The sequence below is a fragment of the Zalophus californianus genome, chromosome 4 (genome assembly GCF_009762305.2).
Source record: "Zalophus californianus isolate mZalCal1 chromosome 4, mZalCal1.pri.v2, whole genome shotgun sequence".
NCBI classification, from domain to species: domain Eukaryota; kingdom Metazoa; phylum Chordata; class Mammalia; order Carnivora; family Otariidae; genus Zalophus; species Zalophus californianus.
In genome coordinates, this window is record NC_045598.1 from 149,760,133 (window position 1) to 149,777,476 (window position 17,344).

The 17,344-nt window shown below is 38.5% G+C and overlaps 1 protein-coding gene across 3 annotated transcripts in view; it reads right to left on the reverse strand.

Annotated features, from left to right (window-relative positions):
• The window catches only part of RAD54B (RAD54 homolog B), an 81,834-nt gene that overhangs the window by 56,710 nt on the left and 7,780 nt on the right, over nt 1-17,344 (reverse strand). For all 3 annotated transcript variants that reach the window (XM_027584047.1, XM_027584057.1, XM_027584067.1), the window contains exon 3: nt 15,308-15,476. In XM_027584047.1, coding sequence (XP_027439848.1) covers nt 15,308-15,476 — 169 coding nt within the window. The remainder of the gene's footprint in view (nt 1-15,307; nt 15,477-17,344) is intronic.

The following is a 17,344-nucleotide window of genomic DNA, read 5'->3' on the forward strand; positions in this document are numbered from 1 at the left end:
ATGTAAAATACACACCAGCTTTCTAATACTTAGTACAAATAATAACTTTTATATTAATTACACGTTGAAATGATATACATAGAGTTAAATAAAATGCATTTACAAAAATTAATTCCATCTCCTTCTTTTTACTTTTTCTTAATGTGGCTACTAGAAACTTTTACAATCTACATACGTGATTTATACTTCTTTTGGACGACAGTGGTCTAGAAGGATATGCACCAAATTATTGACAGTAACTAGTACTGGAAGGAGATTGACTTGGAAAAGAACAGTAAAAAACTATTAATTTAACTGTATTATTATAAAAGGCTTAAAAACATACTCATGGATTACTTACATAACCAAAATCAAATTGTAAATAATTCTTACAAACTAAGAAAAACAATGCTATAGAATAATGGATGTAGAATACAAAACAAAATTTAAAGGGACGCCTGGGTGGCTCAGTCATTAACCACTGTCTGCCTTTGGCTCAGGTCATGAGCCCAGGTCCTGGGATAGAGCCTCGCATCAGGGGGCTCCCTGCTCAGCGGGAAGCCTGCTTCTTCCTCTCCCCCACTTGTGTTCCCTCTCTCGCTGTGTCTCTCTCTGTCAAATAAATAAAATCTTTAAAAAAAAATTTAAAGAATAAAAGTACATCCAATAATATAAAGAACTCAACCTCACAAGTAATTAGGGAGATAGAAATTAAAAGATCACAGTAGTTTTTACTGATTCAAATGGCAAGAGTTTAAAAAGCTTAAGAAAAAGTTAAAAAGGTTTAATAGCATGTGTTAAAGAAGGTGGGGAAATAAATTCCCTCATACAGTAATGATTTTTGGAAGGCAATTTGGCAGACCATATTAAAATGTAATGCAAACACTTATGATCTGACAAATATTTGCCTGTGTTCATAAAACCACATGTACAATGATACACACTGCAAGATTGTTTTTAACAAAAATCCTAAATAAACTATGATATATTCATACCACTGTATAGTCTGCAGCAATTAAAAGAATGAGGTACATCTACAAATTCTAAAATTAAAACAAAAATCTCCAAAGCATACTAGTGAAAATTGCAAAGAATCCTCAGCACAGAACAAAACAAAAAGGCAACCTACTGAATGGGAGTAGGTATTTCCAAATCATACATCTGATAAGGGGTTAATATCCAAAATATATAAAAGAACTTACATAACACCAAAAAAAAACAAATAATCCAATTTATTTTTTTTAAAGATTTTATTTATTTGACAGAGAGAGACACAGCGAGAGAGGGAACACAAGCAAGGGGAGTGGGAGAGGGAGAAGCAGGCTTCCCGCCAAGCTGGGAGCCCGATGCGGGGCTTGATCCCAGGACCCTGGGATCATGACCTGAGCTGAAGGCAGACACTTAACGACTGAGCCACCCAGGCACCCCAACAAATAATCCAATTTAAAAATCATTTCTCCAAAGTAGACATATAGATGGCCAACAGACACATGAAAAGATGTTCAACATCCCTAATCATCAGGGAGATGCAAATCAAAACCATAATGAGGTACCATCTCACAGCAGTCAGAATGGCTGGTATCAGAAAGACAAGAAATAACAAGTGTTGGCAAGGATGTAGAGGAAAAAACCCTCATGCACTGTTGGTGGGAATGATAAATTGGTACAACCACTGTGGAAAACAGTATAGAGGTTCCTCAAAAAATTAAAAATAGAAATACCATATGATACAGTAACTCCATAAGAAATTTACCCAAAGAAAACAAAAACACTAATTCAAAAAGATATATGCAACCCTATGTTTATTGCAGCATTATTTACAATAGCCAGGATATGGAAGCAACCTAAGTGTCCATCGATAGACAAATGGATAAAGATGTGTGTACACACACATACACACACACACAATAGACTATCACCCACCCATGAAAAAGAACAAGATCTTGTCATTTGCAACAACATAAATGGACACAAAGGGTATTATCTTAAGTGAAATATGTCAGAGAAAGACAAATACCATATGATTTCACTCATGTGGAATCTAAAAATCAAGAAAACAGAAACAGACTCACAAATACAGAAATACAGAGAACTGGTGGTTGCCCAAGGGGAGGGGAGTAGGGGAATGGGCAAAACAGATGAAGGGGATGAAGAGGTACAAACTTCCAGTTATAAAACAAATAAGTCACGGAGATAAAAAGTACAGCATTGCAAATATAGTCAATAATATTGTAATAATGCTGTACGGTGACAGATGGTGACTACATTTTATCATGGTTAACACTGAGTAATGTATAAACTGTCAAATAACTATGCTGTACACCTGAAACTTAACATTGTATGTCAACTACACTACTCCAATAATAAACATTTCTTTATTTCATTTTTAAAAAGTAAGATAGACTGGGGCGCCTGGCTGGCTCAGTCAGTAGATCATGTGACTCTTGATCTAGGGGTTGAGAGATCAAGCCCCACATTGGTCATAGAGCCTACTAAAAAATAATAATAATAATTAATTAATTTTATTTTTTTTTAAGATTTTATTTGAGAGAGAGAGAATGAGAGATAGAGAGCACAAAACAGAAGAGGGTCAGAGGGAGAAGCAGACTCCCTGCTCAGCAGGGAGCCCAATGTGGGACTTGATCCCGGGACTCCAGGATCATGACCTGAGCCGAAGGCAGTCACTTAACCAACTGAGCCACCCAGGCGCCCCAATAATTAATTAATTTTAAAAGAAGTTAGATAAACTGATACATGAATAGTGGATATATAATAAAGCAAATACAGTAAAATTCTCATTGTAGAATCCTGGTGATCTTTCAACTTTTCTTCATGTTTAAAAATTATTAAATGTCCAAAATTATCCTTAAAAATAAAAATAGTAGTTAATATATTTTAACTCTTTAGCCATTAAAAATGTAGGAAGTATAAATTTCTAAAACAGAATTTAGATAATTACATCTACTAAATTTAATAGTAAGAAATAACTGTGGAGGGGCGCCTGGGTGGCTCAGTTGGTTAAGCGACTGCCTTCGGCTCAGGTCATGATCCCAGGGTCCTGGGATCGAGTCCCACATTGGGCTCCCTGCTCGGCGGGAAGCCTGCTTCTCCCTCTCCCACTCCCCCTGCTTGTGTTCCCTCTATCTCTGTCTCTCTCTCTCTCTGTCAATTAAATAAATAAAATCTTAAAAAAAAAAAAAAAAGAAGTAACTGTGGAGTAGGGGTGATTTTTTCCATGAATTTTTTTCAGGCAAAAAGAGCACTGTGACTACTGAAATTATTTCTAGATCTTAGGACAGTCCAAAAAAAAGATAAGAATTTATTCCTTCTTAATCTGCCTTGGCCCAAATTCTCTGGCAAACAGAACTTGAAACAATGATTAGAATGCTGGTGGCTTTATTTGGGAGTTGCTTACACAGGGCATCAACGGTTTTTAAGAAAGGGAAACTGAGGTAAGGAACTATGTAAAGCAAAGTGCTGGCTACCACTTTACAACAAGCTATGAAAAGATACAGGAGGTCACCTGGCAAATGCATCTACTTGGTACTCTCCTTGGATAATCGCCTAATAGTCTATAAAAACAAAACAAAACAAAACAAAAACAAAAAAACCTCTGAGTAGTCTACAGGGGAAAAAGAGGAATAGATCTGGAAGATTCTCTCCTGTCTCCTATTTCCCACTAGTCAATGTTCATCCCACTAACAATAAACTTCACTGCACTTCCAGACTGTGTCACCCAGCCTCCACAAATATGCAGGGTGCTACCCCTAAGTCCTGTGATATGGTGTTTCATCCAAGACCGTAAATTGCAGGAAGAACAGACCCTCCCAGACTATGCCTCATCAGACTGACTGGATGGTAGCCACAAGGAATAGGGCCCTGCTGCTCTGGTTAAGCAACAGATCAGCCTACAGAGAGAGAACAGAGCAGTCTACAAGGCAGGGGGTATCAAGAGAATCTGAGGAGGCACCTTAGATTATGTTTAATATTTCACAATGCAACATGTGAGGAAGATGAAACAAAAAAATTCGCCACATAAAATAGAGTTAAAAACTAGAGTGAATCCAAACCCTAAGAGTCATTCTACTGTAGCATTTGTATCTCATACTTCATTGCTGTGCTTTGGCGATGACATTCTGTGATATTAAGCACTTGAGACAATCAAAAACTAGATTTCAGGAATCTTAGTAATCCTTACAGAACTGAAGGAGTCTGAGTAAAAAAAAAACCTCAGTCCTCCTCTTGTATTAATCCTTTCTCTCACACAACCACCATACTCACAATACTTCTGACACAAGATGTGGGGAGGTTTTCCCACACCTATCCTAAAATATAACTCAATTCTAACACGATCTACCTGGAGATAGCATCAGATCCCATAGGTTAAGGGCTCAGTCCCATAAGATGGGGCCCCTCCCTTCAGACGCCAATTGCAAGTTGTTACCTGGGCTTCTGACCAAGAGGCTATAAATCTGAGGTTCCCACAACCCCAGGAATTCAAGTAATTTGCTAGAGCTGCTCAGAGAACTCAGGACAACAGTTTACTATTTACCAGTTTATAAAAGCATATGACAAATGATACAGATGAATATCCAAATGGAAGAGATATATAGAGCAGGTACATGGGAAGGGGCACATAGCTTCCATGCCCTCTCCAGGTAGCCAGTCTCCCAGCATCTCCACATGTTCACCAACCCAGAAGCTCTCCAAACTCATGCTATTTAAAGAGCCTTCCTCATGTCAGCCATGATCTATCATTTAACTCTATTCCCAACCTTCCTCCCCTTTCTGAAGGATGGGAGTGAGGCTGAAAACTGCAAGCTTGTAATCATGATTTGGTCTTCCTGGCAAACAGCCCCCATCCAAGAGCCCACCAAGAATCACCTCATTAGGGGGCGCCTGGGTGGCTCAGTTGGTTAAGTGACTGCCTTCAGCTCAGGTCATGATCCTGGAGTCCCGGGATCGAGTCCCGCATCGGGCTCCCTGCTCAGCAGTGAGTCTGCTTCTCCCTCGGACCCTCCCCGCCTCATGCTCTCTCTATCTCATTCTCTCTCTCAAATAAATAAATAAAATCTTTAAAAAAAAAAAAGAATCACCTCATTTGAATAAAAGAAACTACCATAGCCCAGGAAATTCCAAAGGATTTAGTAGGAACCTTATGTCAAGAACCAGGGTCAAAGACCAAATACTAGAACAAAAAAATTCTCCAAGTACTGTTATCACTGAGGAAATTAGAAGGGTTGTAGGAGCTCTATGTCAGGAACCGGGGTCAGAGACCAATAAATGTATTTTATATTATCTCACAGAGTCAAATTATAAAATTTACTACAACCATGCTACATTAATGTCAGACCTACTCTATACAATCTAGATTTACATACATCTTCATAGAATAGCTCCCTGTTTGGCCAAGTCTTGTTCTTGGGGTAAAAATATTTTGAACAAGGGGCACCTGGATGGCTCAGTAGGTAGAGCATACAACTCTTGTTTCAGGGTTGTAAGTTCAATGCTTAACCAACTGAGTCACCCAGGCACCCCATATTTTGTTTTTAAATTAGGATTCAAAGAAGAGGCAAGTATGAACACAATCCATTCCCCCAAAAGTAGAAGCTGAACATCATTATTATTTCAATTACTCTACATCAGCCCTCCCAAAAGCATAAAGCAGATTCCCAGATTAAAGCTCTGCTCAAACAGGAATACTCCTATTTTACACCCAAGTGTAAAATTCAAGTAACGGAGGACGTTTAGACCAAATTTAACATGCTTAATATGCTAGGCAATGAAGAAACTTTCCAAAAGACCTTAGTAAATACATCCCAAAGGGCGCCTGTGTGGCTCAGTTGGTTAAGCGACTGCCTTCGGCTCAGGTCATGATCCTGGAGTCCCGGGATCGAGTTCTACATCGGGCTCCCTGCTCGGCGGGGAGTCTGCTTCTCCCTCTGACCCTCCTCCCTCTCATGCTCTCTCTCATTCTCTCTCTCGCAAATAAATAAAATCTTAAAAAAAAAAATACATCCCACAAAGTTTATACACCAATAGTTTATAGCCTTGGGAGGAAGGACAGCAAGAGTTTTATTAGACTATTTGAGAAACTCAGTAAAGCTCCTTAGAAAAATGCACATGTCTCCCTCTGTTTTAACTGCCTCCCTATTTACCTAGTTGGTGAGAAAAAGATTCCTGTTCTAGAGTTAAGAGGATGGCCAAATACACAACACCTGATACTGGACAGGTTTAAATCAACAGCAGTCACATATACTCACAGCGTTGGGGAGGAAGACTGCCACACTCATGCAGGGCCACAGAGGGATTGCTCTACAGAACACAGTGAACCACTAGGAGCTGTGGGAAGCAGGCTTTGCAGTACCAAGAGGGTGAGGTTTCCCCCAGCTCCTAGAAGAGGATGTGACTGGCTTGTTTAAATAAGCTGTAGCTGGCAGGGAAATGAAAGCTGTTTTTCACAGATAAGCAGAAACTGCACCTGATCTATTTAATAATAAGGGAGGGTTGTTTAGCTAGGGAATCTTATCCTCAGGAACAGAGCAGGGAAGAGAACTTGTAGTTAGGCCATTCAAGACCCTCCTGATTTTATCAGATATCAAGGAGCATGTAATACTGAGATTTAATTTTTGGCATTACAAAACACCTTCCTCTACAGACAGATAGACAGACACACACACACACACACCCTCTAGAATCCATATTAAGAACCACTTCTCAATATGTATATTTGATTGTTGCCTTTTCCCATGCATGCCCTGTCTTACAAAAGAGTAGGCAATGCTTGATACTCAGGAGAGATTTTGGTAACTCAATCTCCTACAGATGGTCCTGGATAATATCTAGTAGTTTCAAATGTGCTTCAAGACGAATCAGCAAAAAATAATGAATAAACGGGGAGAAGGAAAAGCTCTTGCTTACAGCAGAATGCCAACTAAAAAATACAGATGGAATTAGAAAATCTCAACAATCATGATTTAAGCAAGAATCAATGAAAGCTAAAACTACTAAGTGAGCATTTGATTAAATACAAAATATTAACATAGTTTCAAAGGATCTCCCCACAGATACTTATTAAGTACAAAGGCAAAAATATCTTTATACCGAAGAAACTTGGCAGATACTTATTTATTTAAATAATCAAACTTAAGGGGCACGTGGGTGGCTCAGTCCTTAAGCGTCTGCCTTCAGCTCAGGTCATGATCCCAGGGTCCTGGGATCGAGCCCCGCATCGAGCTCCCTGCTCCACGAAAAGCCTGCTTCTCCCTCTCTCACTCCCCCTGCTTGCATTCCCTCTCTTGCTGTTGTCTCTGTCAAATAAATAAAATCTTTTAAAAAAAATCAAAATTAATATCACCAATGGAATAAATTGACATCATATGCCCCCTAACGTTACACCAAGAATTATTTTTGTGATATTCCTGCCAAAAATGTATACCTGAATCTATTCATAAAGAAACATCACACAAACCCAGACTGCGAAATATTCTATAAATGATTGGCCAAGGGGCACCTGGGTGGCTCAGTCGGTTTAGAGTCTGCCTTTGGCTCAGGACATGATCCAGGGGTCCTGGTATCAAGCCCTGAGTGGGGCTCCCTGCTCAGCTGCTCAGCAGGGAGTCTGCTTCTCCCTCTTCCTCTGCCCCTTCCTCCTGCTCATGTGCTCTCTCTTCTTGACCTCTCTCTCAAATAAATAAATAAATAAATAATTGGCCTGTACATTAAAATTCTGCACAACAGAGAAGCAAAGACTAAGAAATTGTTCCAGGGGTGCTGGGTGGCTCAGTCAGTTAAGCATCTGTCTTTAGCTCAGGTCATGATCCCAGGGTCCTGGGATGGAGCCCCTCGTCGGGCTCCCTGCTCAGCGGGGAGCCTGCTTCTCCTTCTCCCTCTGCCTGCAGCTCCCTTGCTTATGCTCTCTGTCAAATGAATAAATAAAATCTTAAAAAGTAAATAAATAAAAATAAAAAATTGTTCCAGATTAAGAGAGACTAAAAGGACATGACAACTAAATACAACACATAAGCCTTAACTAGCAAGAAAAAATGTTTACTCATTTTTTAAATTCATTTTTGATATGAAGGACATCATTGGGACAAGAGGAGAAAGTTGAATATGATCTGTGGGTCAGAGGGTAGTACTGTATCAAAGTTAACTTCCTGATTCTGATGGTTGCACTGTTTTACTTTATTATATAGAAGCCTGCCCTTGTTTTAGGAAATACAGACTGAAGAATTTATAGAATGATGAGCCATCATGTCAGCAGCTTATTCTCAATTGGTTCAGAAAAATTACCCATGAATGCAGTAAAATTTGTGGAAGTTCTTTGTATTATTCTTCAATTTTTCTGTTTGAAACATTCTCAAAATATAACATTAAAAAGTTTAACTTAAAAGGCACAACAGGTTCAGCTGGTTAAGCGTCCAACTCTTGGTTTTGGCTCAGGTCATGATCTCAGGGTTGTGACATTGAGACCCAAGCTCAGCGGGAGTCTGCCTGAGATTCTGTCTCCCTCTTCCACTGCCCCTCCCCCTGCTCATACATGCGCACACTAAAATAAATAAATAATTCTTTTTTTAAAAGGCACAACAAAGTAACATTTTTTGACAATTACAGATTATCAAATACCAAAAAGTGTAAGTATATACTCATATATAGATTCAGCATCACAATAAATAATACACACATTGCTCATACATTGCTGGTGGATGGATAAACTTCTAACCTCTGCAGAGGGCAATTCATCATTAACCATCAAAATGATATATGCACATACCTTGAAACCAGTACCCTACTTCAAGGTATTTATCCTATGGATATATTCTCACATATGTATATAATATATAGACATTAATTGTAGCTTTGCTTGTAACAACAAAAGATCCCAAATAACATAAATATCCTTTAATAAAGCACTAGTTAAGTATATTTGGCATATCCATAATGATGAAATATTAGTTTTTAAAAACCATAAGGTAGTTCTTTGGGGCACCTGAGTGGCTCAGTCAATTGAGTGGCAGACTCCTGATTTCAGCTCAGGTCATGATCTCAGGGTTCTGGGATGGAGCCCCATGTCTGGCTCTGCACTCACCAGGGGGTCTGCTTGAGGATACTCTTCCCTCTGCCCCCTCCCACCCCACTAGTGCACACGTGCTCTCTCTCTAAAATAAACAAATCTTTAAAAAAAGAAAGCATAAGGTAGTTCTAAATGTACTGACAAAAAGATTTTTAAGATATACTGTTACAGTAAAAAATGCAATGTATAGGGGCGCCTGGGTGGCTCAGTCGGTTAAGTATCTGCCTTCGGCTCAGGTCATGATCCTGGAGTCTTGGGATAGAGTCCCATATCGGGACTCAGGGGAGCCTGCTTCCCCCTCTGCCTGCCGCTCCCCCTGCTTGTGTGCTCTCTCTCCCTCTCTCTCTCTGACAAATAAAATCTTTTAAAAAATTAAAATTAAAAAAAATGCAATGTATAGAACAGTGCAGCTAGTAAACAATCATTTGTATGGGGAGAATATATATACACAAATATATTTCCAAATGTATAGAACATCTCAAAAAAGATACCCCCAAATTGATTAACTGGTTTGCCTCTGAAGAAGAGAACTAGATGGCTAGGGATCAGGGGAGCCTTTTTACTGTATTCTTCATGCCTTCTAAACCATGTGATGCATTATTTTTTTTTTAAGTCATAGGGACTACGTATTATCATTCTATTCATACGAAATATCCAAAACAGGCAAATCCATAGAGACAGAAAGCAGACTGGTAGTTGCCAGGGACTTGTAGCAAGTGAGGAATAGAGGGCTGAGTGCTTAATTGGTCCAGGGTTTCCTTTTAGCATGATGAAGCTGGAATTAGATAGTGATGACTATTGCACAACATTGTAAATATGCTAAATGCCACTGAACTGTACACTTTAAAATAAAGTTGTGAATTTTGTTATTCATATTTTATCACAATAAAAAAATTAAACATTTATAAACTAAATATAAATGAAACCAATAAAATTCAAAATCACATAAATTTAATATGATAGTGATGTCTTTCTGAAATTAAACTGTTATTCACAACATTAATATGGTAGCCACCGATTTGGCGCAGCTTTTTTTTTTTTTAAAGATTTTGTTTATTTATTTGACAAAGACACAGTGAGAGAGGGAACAAAACCAGGGGGAGTGGGAGTGGGAGTGGGAGAAGCAAGCTTCCTGCTGAGCAGGAGGAACCCGATGCGGGCCTCGAATCCAGGACCCTGGGATCATGACCTGAGGCGAAGGCAGACCCTTAACGACTGGGCCACCCAGGCTCCGACGCAGGTTTCTTTCAACAAGCTTTTTCTTCAAGAGGACATACAATGGATCAATTGTTTGGCCATCTTCTTTTTTTTAAGATTTTTTTTTAATTTTTTGAGATAGAGGTAACGAGAAAGAGCATGAGCAGGGAGGAGAGGGAGAAGCAGACTCCCCACTAAGCAGAGAGCTCGACGTGGGGCTCAATTCCAGGGCCCTGGGATCATGACCCAAATTTAACCAACTGAGCCCCAGCTTAACCGACAGGCGTGCCAACTGTTTGACCATCTTAAGTTAATATATAAAACCTGCATTGATAGGAGTATACCACTAACACATCCTGTTCACCTCTGTTCTCATTTGAAGACATGAAAACTTAAAATAATTATAAGGTGGCCATGCAAAAGATCCAGCATATGCTTATATGCATTTATTCATATCAGCTAAAAGAAAACACAAAATTCTAAGCTTCTCCAAGAATTTATAAACCCCTGAGAAGACACCTAACCATTTCCAAGGACTTTAGACCCAACTAAAAACACTTATCTAATATCCACACAGGAGAGAGATTTTATCACTCCCTTTTTATATCCTTAATCTTCCCCTCTTCACAATCTCATTCCTTACTACTTTTAAAAAAACAATAATAGGGCGCCTGGCTGGCTCAGTCAGTACAGCGTGCAGCTCTTGATCTCAGGGTTGTGGATTCAAGCCCCATGTTGGGTGCAGAGATTACTTAAAAAAATAAAATCTTAAAAAACAACAACAAAAAAAACCTCTCTGGCCCCTATTCCTTCCCTTCACAACCAAATTTATTTTTACATACTTCATTTACTTATATTCAGTGACTCCATTTGCCTGTTTCCACTCACTAGTTACCTATTACAATATGACTTTTGTTCCATTTCTTTAAACTGTTCTCTCAAATATTACCAAACCCTGAAAACTATAATATTCCAGTAGCCTCTTCTTGACTACTTGACTTCTCTGAAGCATTTCAGAGCCAAAGGACTTACCCAAGGGACTTACCCATAAATTTTCCAAGATCCTTTCATTCAATCGTAAAATGTTTTTGAATTCATACTATTTGATTTAAAACTTTTAACAAGAGAAGTTCCTGCCTTTGTATTCACACTTTAGTCAGGTAAATAAATAAAATATAAAACAAGAACAGTGTGGTTGAACAGTTTGAGAGAGAATGAGAAGGAATCAGAAAGAATGAAACAATTTCTTTCTGTTTCTAAAGAAAATATTGTTTTGAATATTAGGAGGTCTAGGGCTTCCTGTATTATTTCTGAGGACTGCCATAACAAAGTACCCAAAACTAGGTGGCTTAAAACAACAGAATTTATTCTCTCAAAATCTGGAGGCCAGAAGTTCAAAATCAAGGTGTCAGCAAAGCCTTTCTCTCTCTGAAGATTCCAGGGGAGAATTCTTCCTTGCCTCTTTCTAGCTTCTGGTAGTTGCCAACAATCCTTGGTGCCCCTGGGCTTGCAGCTGTATTACTCCAGTCTCTGCCTCCATCATTATGTGGCCTTTTCTCCTCATAAGGACACCAACCATTAGACTTAGGACCCACCCTAACACAGTATGACCTTATCTTAAGTTGATTACAACTGCAAAGATCCTATTTCCAAATAAGGTCGCATTCACAGGTACCAGAGGTTTGAACTTAAAATTCAACCTATTATATTTCCCCTTTAATTTTCTCAAGCCAAGGCAAAGAGTAGAGGCTGTAGACAAGCCCCTCCCCCCAAAAAAATTTTTTTTTTAAAAGACAGAAGAGGGCCCTTATAGCACAACCTCCAAAAAAGGTATATACCCTGAGCCATGGATGAAGTCATTAGCGGTAAATCTGATGTGAAATGTTGAGATCTGGGAGCAAACAGTCAAGAAGAATTCTTGAGATGTGTTTGGTGCAAAAAGGTGGTTTTATTAGAGTCCAGGGACAGGACCCGTGGGCAGAAGGAGCTGCAAGGGGGTTGTGAGGAAAAGCTGATTATATACTTTCAAGTTGGGAGGAGTTTAGGGATAGTGTAATCTCTAAAGAATTTGGAAGCAAGCTTTCCAGAACCTTGAAGGGCTAGCTATTGTTAGGAAGTCATTTACTACTGTCTAGTAAAACCTTAGTCATGAGACCCTTCAGATGTATATCGGTGGGCCCTATGCCTGGAGGATGATTGTTATATATCTTATATAACTGATATATATCTCGGGGGAGGGGGGGTTAAGAAAGGAAGTTTCCAAAGGGATTTTTATATGTTAAAGACTTACAGGATCCTGGAGGTGGGGCTAATGTCAAGCTAAGGTTGCCTTTTGCCCTTAGCAAAGTATTAACATTGAGGCAGTTGAGTTCCTTGAGGAAGGTCACTCTGCCAGTCCCAAATACTTGTCAATGGGCTATTAAACTGTCTAAGGAAGTTTAATTTTTTTTTCTTCTGCCTTTGTTCTCTACATCAGACCTACACTTTCATTCTCACACAAGGACTATTATCTGCAAAGGTACAGGGTTATAAAGAGACCTGAAGCACCCAGTTAAGTTCAGTGGAGTGAAAATATACTCATTAGGGCACTTTCAGTTGAGAAAGAAACCAAACTTAAACCAGCTTATGCAAAAATTATATTACTGATGAAGCAGATATTAAATACTACATATTATTAAGAAATTTTAAGAAATAGGGGCGCCTGGGTGGCTCAGTTGGTTAAGCGACTGCCTTCGGCTCGGGTCATGATCCTGGAGTCCCAGGATCGAGTCCCACATCGGGCTCCCTGCTCAGCAGGGAGTCTGCTTCTCCCTCTGACCCTCTTCCCTCTCGTGCTTTCTATCTCATTCTCTCTCTCTCTCTCAAATAAATAAATAAAATCTTTAAAAAAAAAAAAAGAAATTTTAAGAAATAAATGCTGAAGTATTTAGGGATGATATAGCATAACATCTGCAACTTATTTTCAAATGATCCAGAAAAAAACTGGACATATGGGGGGGGAGACAAAATGTTAACAACTGTAGTATTTAGGATGATAATTATTCTTTCAACTTCTCTACATGTAGGAAATTTTTCAAAAATAAAAAAGATGATGGGGGAGGGGCGCCTGGGTGGTTCAGATGGTTAAGCGTCTGCCTTCGGCTCAGGTCATGATCCCAGGGTCCTGGGATCGAGCCCCATATTGGGCTCCTGGCTCAGCGGGGAGCCTGCTTCTCCCTCTTCCTCTCCCTCTGCCTCTCCCCCTGCTCATGCTCTCTCTCTATTTCTGTGTCTCAAATGAATGAATAAAATCTTAAAAAAAAAAGAGATGATAGGGGAAAATGAGGACATATTTTAACTGGGACAAACAGGCTTCCATCCCACTTCAAGGTGGATTCGATCTAGGATTAAAAAGATATGAAAAGGTGAGAAAAAAAAAGATGTGAAAAGGTGAATTATACTACATGGATCTCTCATCTCCATACTTTTCTACATAAAACATCCCTCTCCAGTAATCCACCACAGAAAGCAAGATGTTTCTCACAATGTTCTTTTCCCCAATTAACCTCTCTCTGAATGAGAGGCAGGAGGGTGTCAGGAGGTTGGCAAAGGTTCCCCAGTCCAGTAAATGTACTAAATCAGAGAAGGGATTAAGGGATTAAGAGTTGAGTAAATTAACTCCCTCTTCAATTTATCTTAACTCTTAACTCCCTTCTCATATTTAGCAGGTTCAAGAGTGAGAAACTATAGTAAAACAAAAATAAAGCAGCAAATCAGTAACACAGAATGTATTATAGTCTAAATATCATTCTCTAGTGAAGAGATTAGCTACCATAATAGAAAAAGAGGCATAGATGGATCATTATCTGCCACAGGCTTGGCAGTAGGGAAAAAAACCTGGGAAAACAGGATATTCACTTAACAAAGATGGAAGAAAAATAAGAGGAAGGGAGACAAGGAGAAAAGAAATGAGAGAGCAAATCAATGAGACAGAGCAGCAGCTAAACTGCCATACCCAGAGCTGTCTTTAGGGATCTCAGATCCCTACAACCAGCTCCAAAAGTGCTTCTCAATTTTGTCTTGACACCAGTCACAGCTTTTGAAAAATTGTAAGGAACACATAAATGAAACTATGAATCCTAGTCAGTTGGGAAAATACAGAATTCCTTTCTCCCCCAACAAGAAATGAACCTATTCATAGGTAAAACTTACTAGTCCTCACAAACCTCAACTTCCTTCAAAAGGTTAAGTGCTGAAGGAATCTCACTGATTTGCACAGGTATCTTAAGGATGACAATCACTCTTGTATAGAACAGTTGATGGAAATCTCTCCCTGAATCTGTTTATTCAACCAAAAAATGAATGTCATTTGGAAAAATGTAGTCTTATGTTATCTTTCAGAAGGCCAAATAAATAACCCTATTTATTGTTTTAATTACTTCTAAATAGTAATCTCTGACAGATAAAGAAACAATCATTATTTTAACTCAATTCAACAATGCAAGAAGGGAGCATCTGTTAAAACCTTGGTTCTCCTTCAATTATGTACCTTCATAATACAAATCTAACTGATCTGCAGCTACTCCATGAACTATTATTAACAATTTTACTCATTTCAACTTCACCTCTCCAACTTAGTACTGTTAACATGGTTTTTATTTTTTATTTTTTTTAAATAGGCTCCATGACCAATGTAGGGCCTGAACTCATGACCCTGAGATTAAGAGTCATATGGTCTACTAACCGAGCCAGCAAGGTGCCCCAACATGGTTTTTATAATTTTTTTAATCAAATCTTTAAACAGAATTTGTTTTGGTACTTGAGGAACAGACCATACTTGACCAACAAGTTCACAATGAACAGTCTTAGATACCTACTATAAAGTACAAGATTTGAATTACGTGGCTATTAATCCAATCACTAAAGAAATTATGACCAAAAAAATCTGAATTGCCAACAATCTAGGGGTATTACAACACTTTTCAAATATAACATTCATTCTTGAAATAGTCAATTTAAATAATACTATACTACAACTGGTGAAGTGTAAACCTAATCAATAAAAAGCAGTCTTACCTGTATGAGGTGGATCTAACGTTGCCATTACAGATGCTTCAGAACAGTGTTTTCCACTGTAATTATGCCCATGATTAATTTCTCTAGCACTTCCCTCAGTAGGCAGATTTGAACTGCATATTCTGGGATTATTTTGTAACTGGAGGAAGGTGTTCTTACTTGCAACAACCTAAAAGAAGGAAATATTTATTTTATGCAGAAATTAATCTCCCATATTTTTACATAACAGATTCCTAATTTAAAATATAAACTACCAGTTTCTCTATATCTTAATAGGGAATAGATATTTTAAAATAAATTTAAAATCCAATTTTTACTATTAAACTAGTTTTAATTGTTATAAAAGCTGAAAGACACAACAGAGTAAAAATTATGCCAATAATTATAGTGTATGTTAAACAACATATCAGAAGAGTTTTTAAACATGTCATAACATGCCATTCTCAGAATCAATTGCTCTTTTTTGTCAAGTTTCTCAATATTAAAATCAATACTTAAATATTCTCCATTTTTTATGTGGGATAGTGGTACTGTCACTGCATTGTTTACAGAGACAAATATTAAACTATTTACAAATGAAAAGATATTTCTGGGATTGGCATCAAAACAATGAGTACATTGCACCAAAAATAATGAGATTCCTAGGAATAAACCTAACCAAAGAGGTGAAAGACCTGTACTCTGAGAACTATGAAACAGTGATGAAAGAAACTGAAGACAACACAAAGAAATGGAAAGACATCCCATGCTCATGGATTGGAAGAACAAATATTGTTAAAATGTCTACTACTCAAAGCAATCTACACATTTAATACAATCCCTATCAAAATATTGACAGCATTTTTCACAGAACTAGAATGACACTAAGATTTGTATGGAACTACAGAAGATCCCAAGTAGCCAAAGCAATCTTGAAAAAAAGAAAAGCAAAGCTGGCATCACAATTCCAGACTTCAGGTTATATTACAAGGTTGTAGTGATCAAAACAGTACCGTACTAGCACAAAAACAGACACACAGATCAATGGAACAGAATAGAAAATCCAGACATAAACCCATAACTCTATGGTCAATTAATCTTCAACAAAGCAGGAAGGATTTTCCAATGGGAAAAAGACAGTCTCTTCAACAAATGGTATTGGGAAAACTAGACAGCAACATGCAGAAGAATGAAACTGGGCCACTTTCTTACACCATACACAAAAATAAATTCAAAATGGAAGGATGCCTGCTGGCTCAGTCAGTAAAGTGTCTGACTCCTGATTTCAGCTTAGGTCATAATCTCAGGGTTGTAAGGCTGAGCCCCCCATTGGGCTCCACACTGGGCATGGAGCCTGCTTAAGATTCTCTCTCCCTCCCTCTACCACTCCCCCTCCAGAAATGGATTAAAGACCTAAATGTGAAACCTGAAACCATGAAAATCCTAGAAGATAGCACAAGCAGTAATTTCTCTGACATCGGTCATAGGAACTTTTTTTCTAGATAGGTCCCCTGAGGCAAGGGAAACAGAAGCAAAAATAAATTGGGACTAAATAAAAAAAAAAAGCTTCTCCACAGCAAAGGAAACAAACAACAAAACTAAAAGGCAACCTACAGAATGGGAGAAGATATTTGCAAATGACATATCCAATAAAGGGTTAGTATCCAAAATATGTTAAAAAACTTATACAATACCCCCCAAAAATGGGCAAAAGGCATGAACAGACATTTCTCCAAGGAAGACGTCCAGATGGCCAACAGACACATGAAAAAGATGCTCATAATCACTCATCATCAGGGAAATGCAAATCAAAATTACAATGAGCTATCACCTCACACCTGTCAGAATGGCCAGAATCAACAACATAAGAAACAACAGATGTTGGCAAGGATGTGGAGAAAAAGGAACCCTCTTGCATTACTGGTGGGAATGCAAACTGGTGCAGCCACTTGAAAACAGTATGCAGGTTCCTCAAAAAGTTAAAAATAGGGGCACCAGGGTAGCTCAGTCAGTTAAATGACTGCCTTCAGGACAGGTCATGATCCCAGGGGTCTAGAA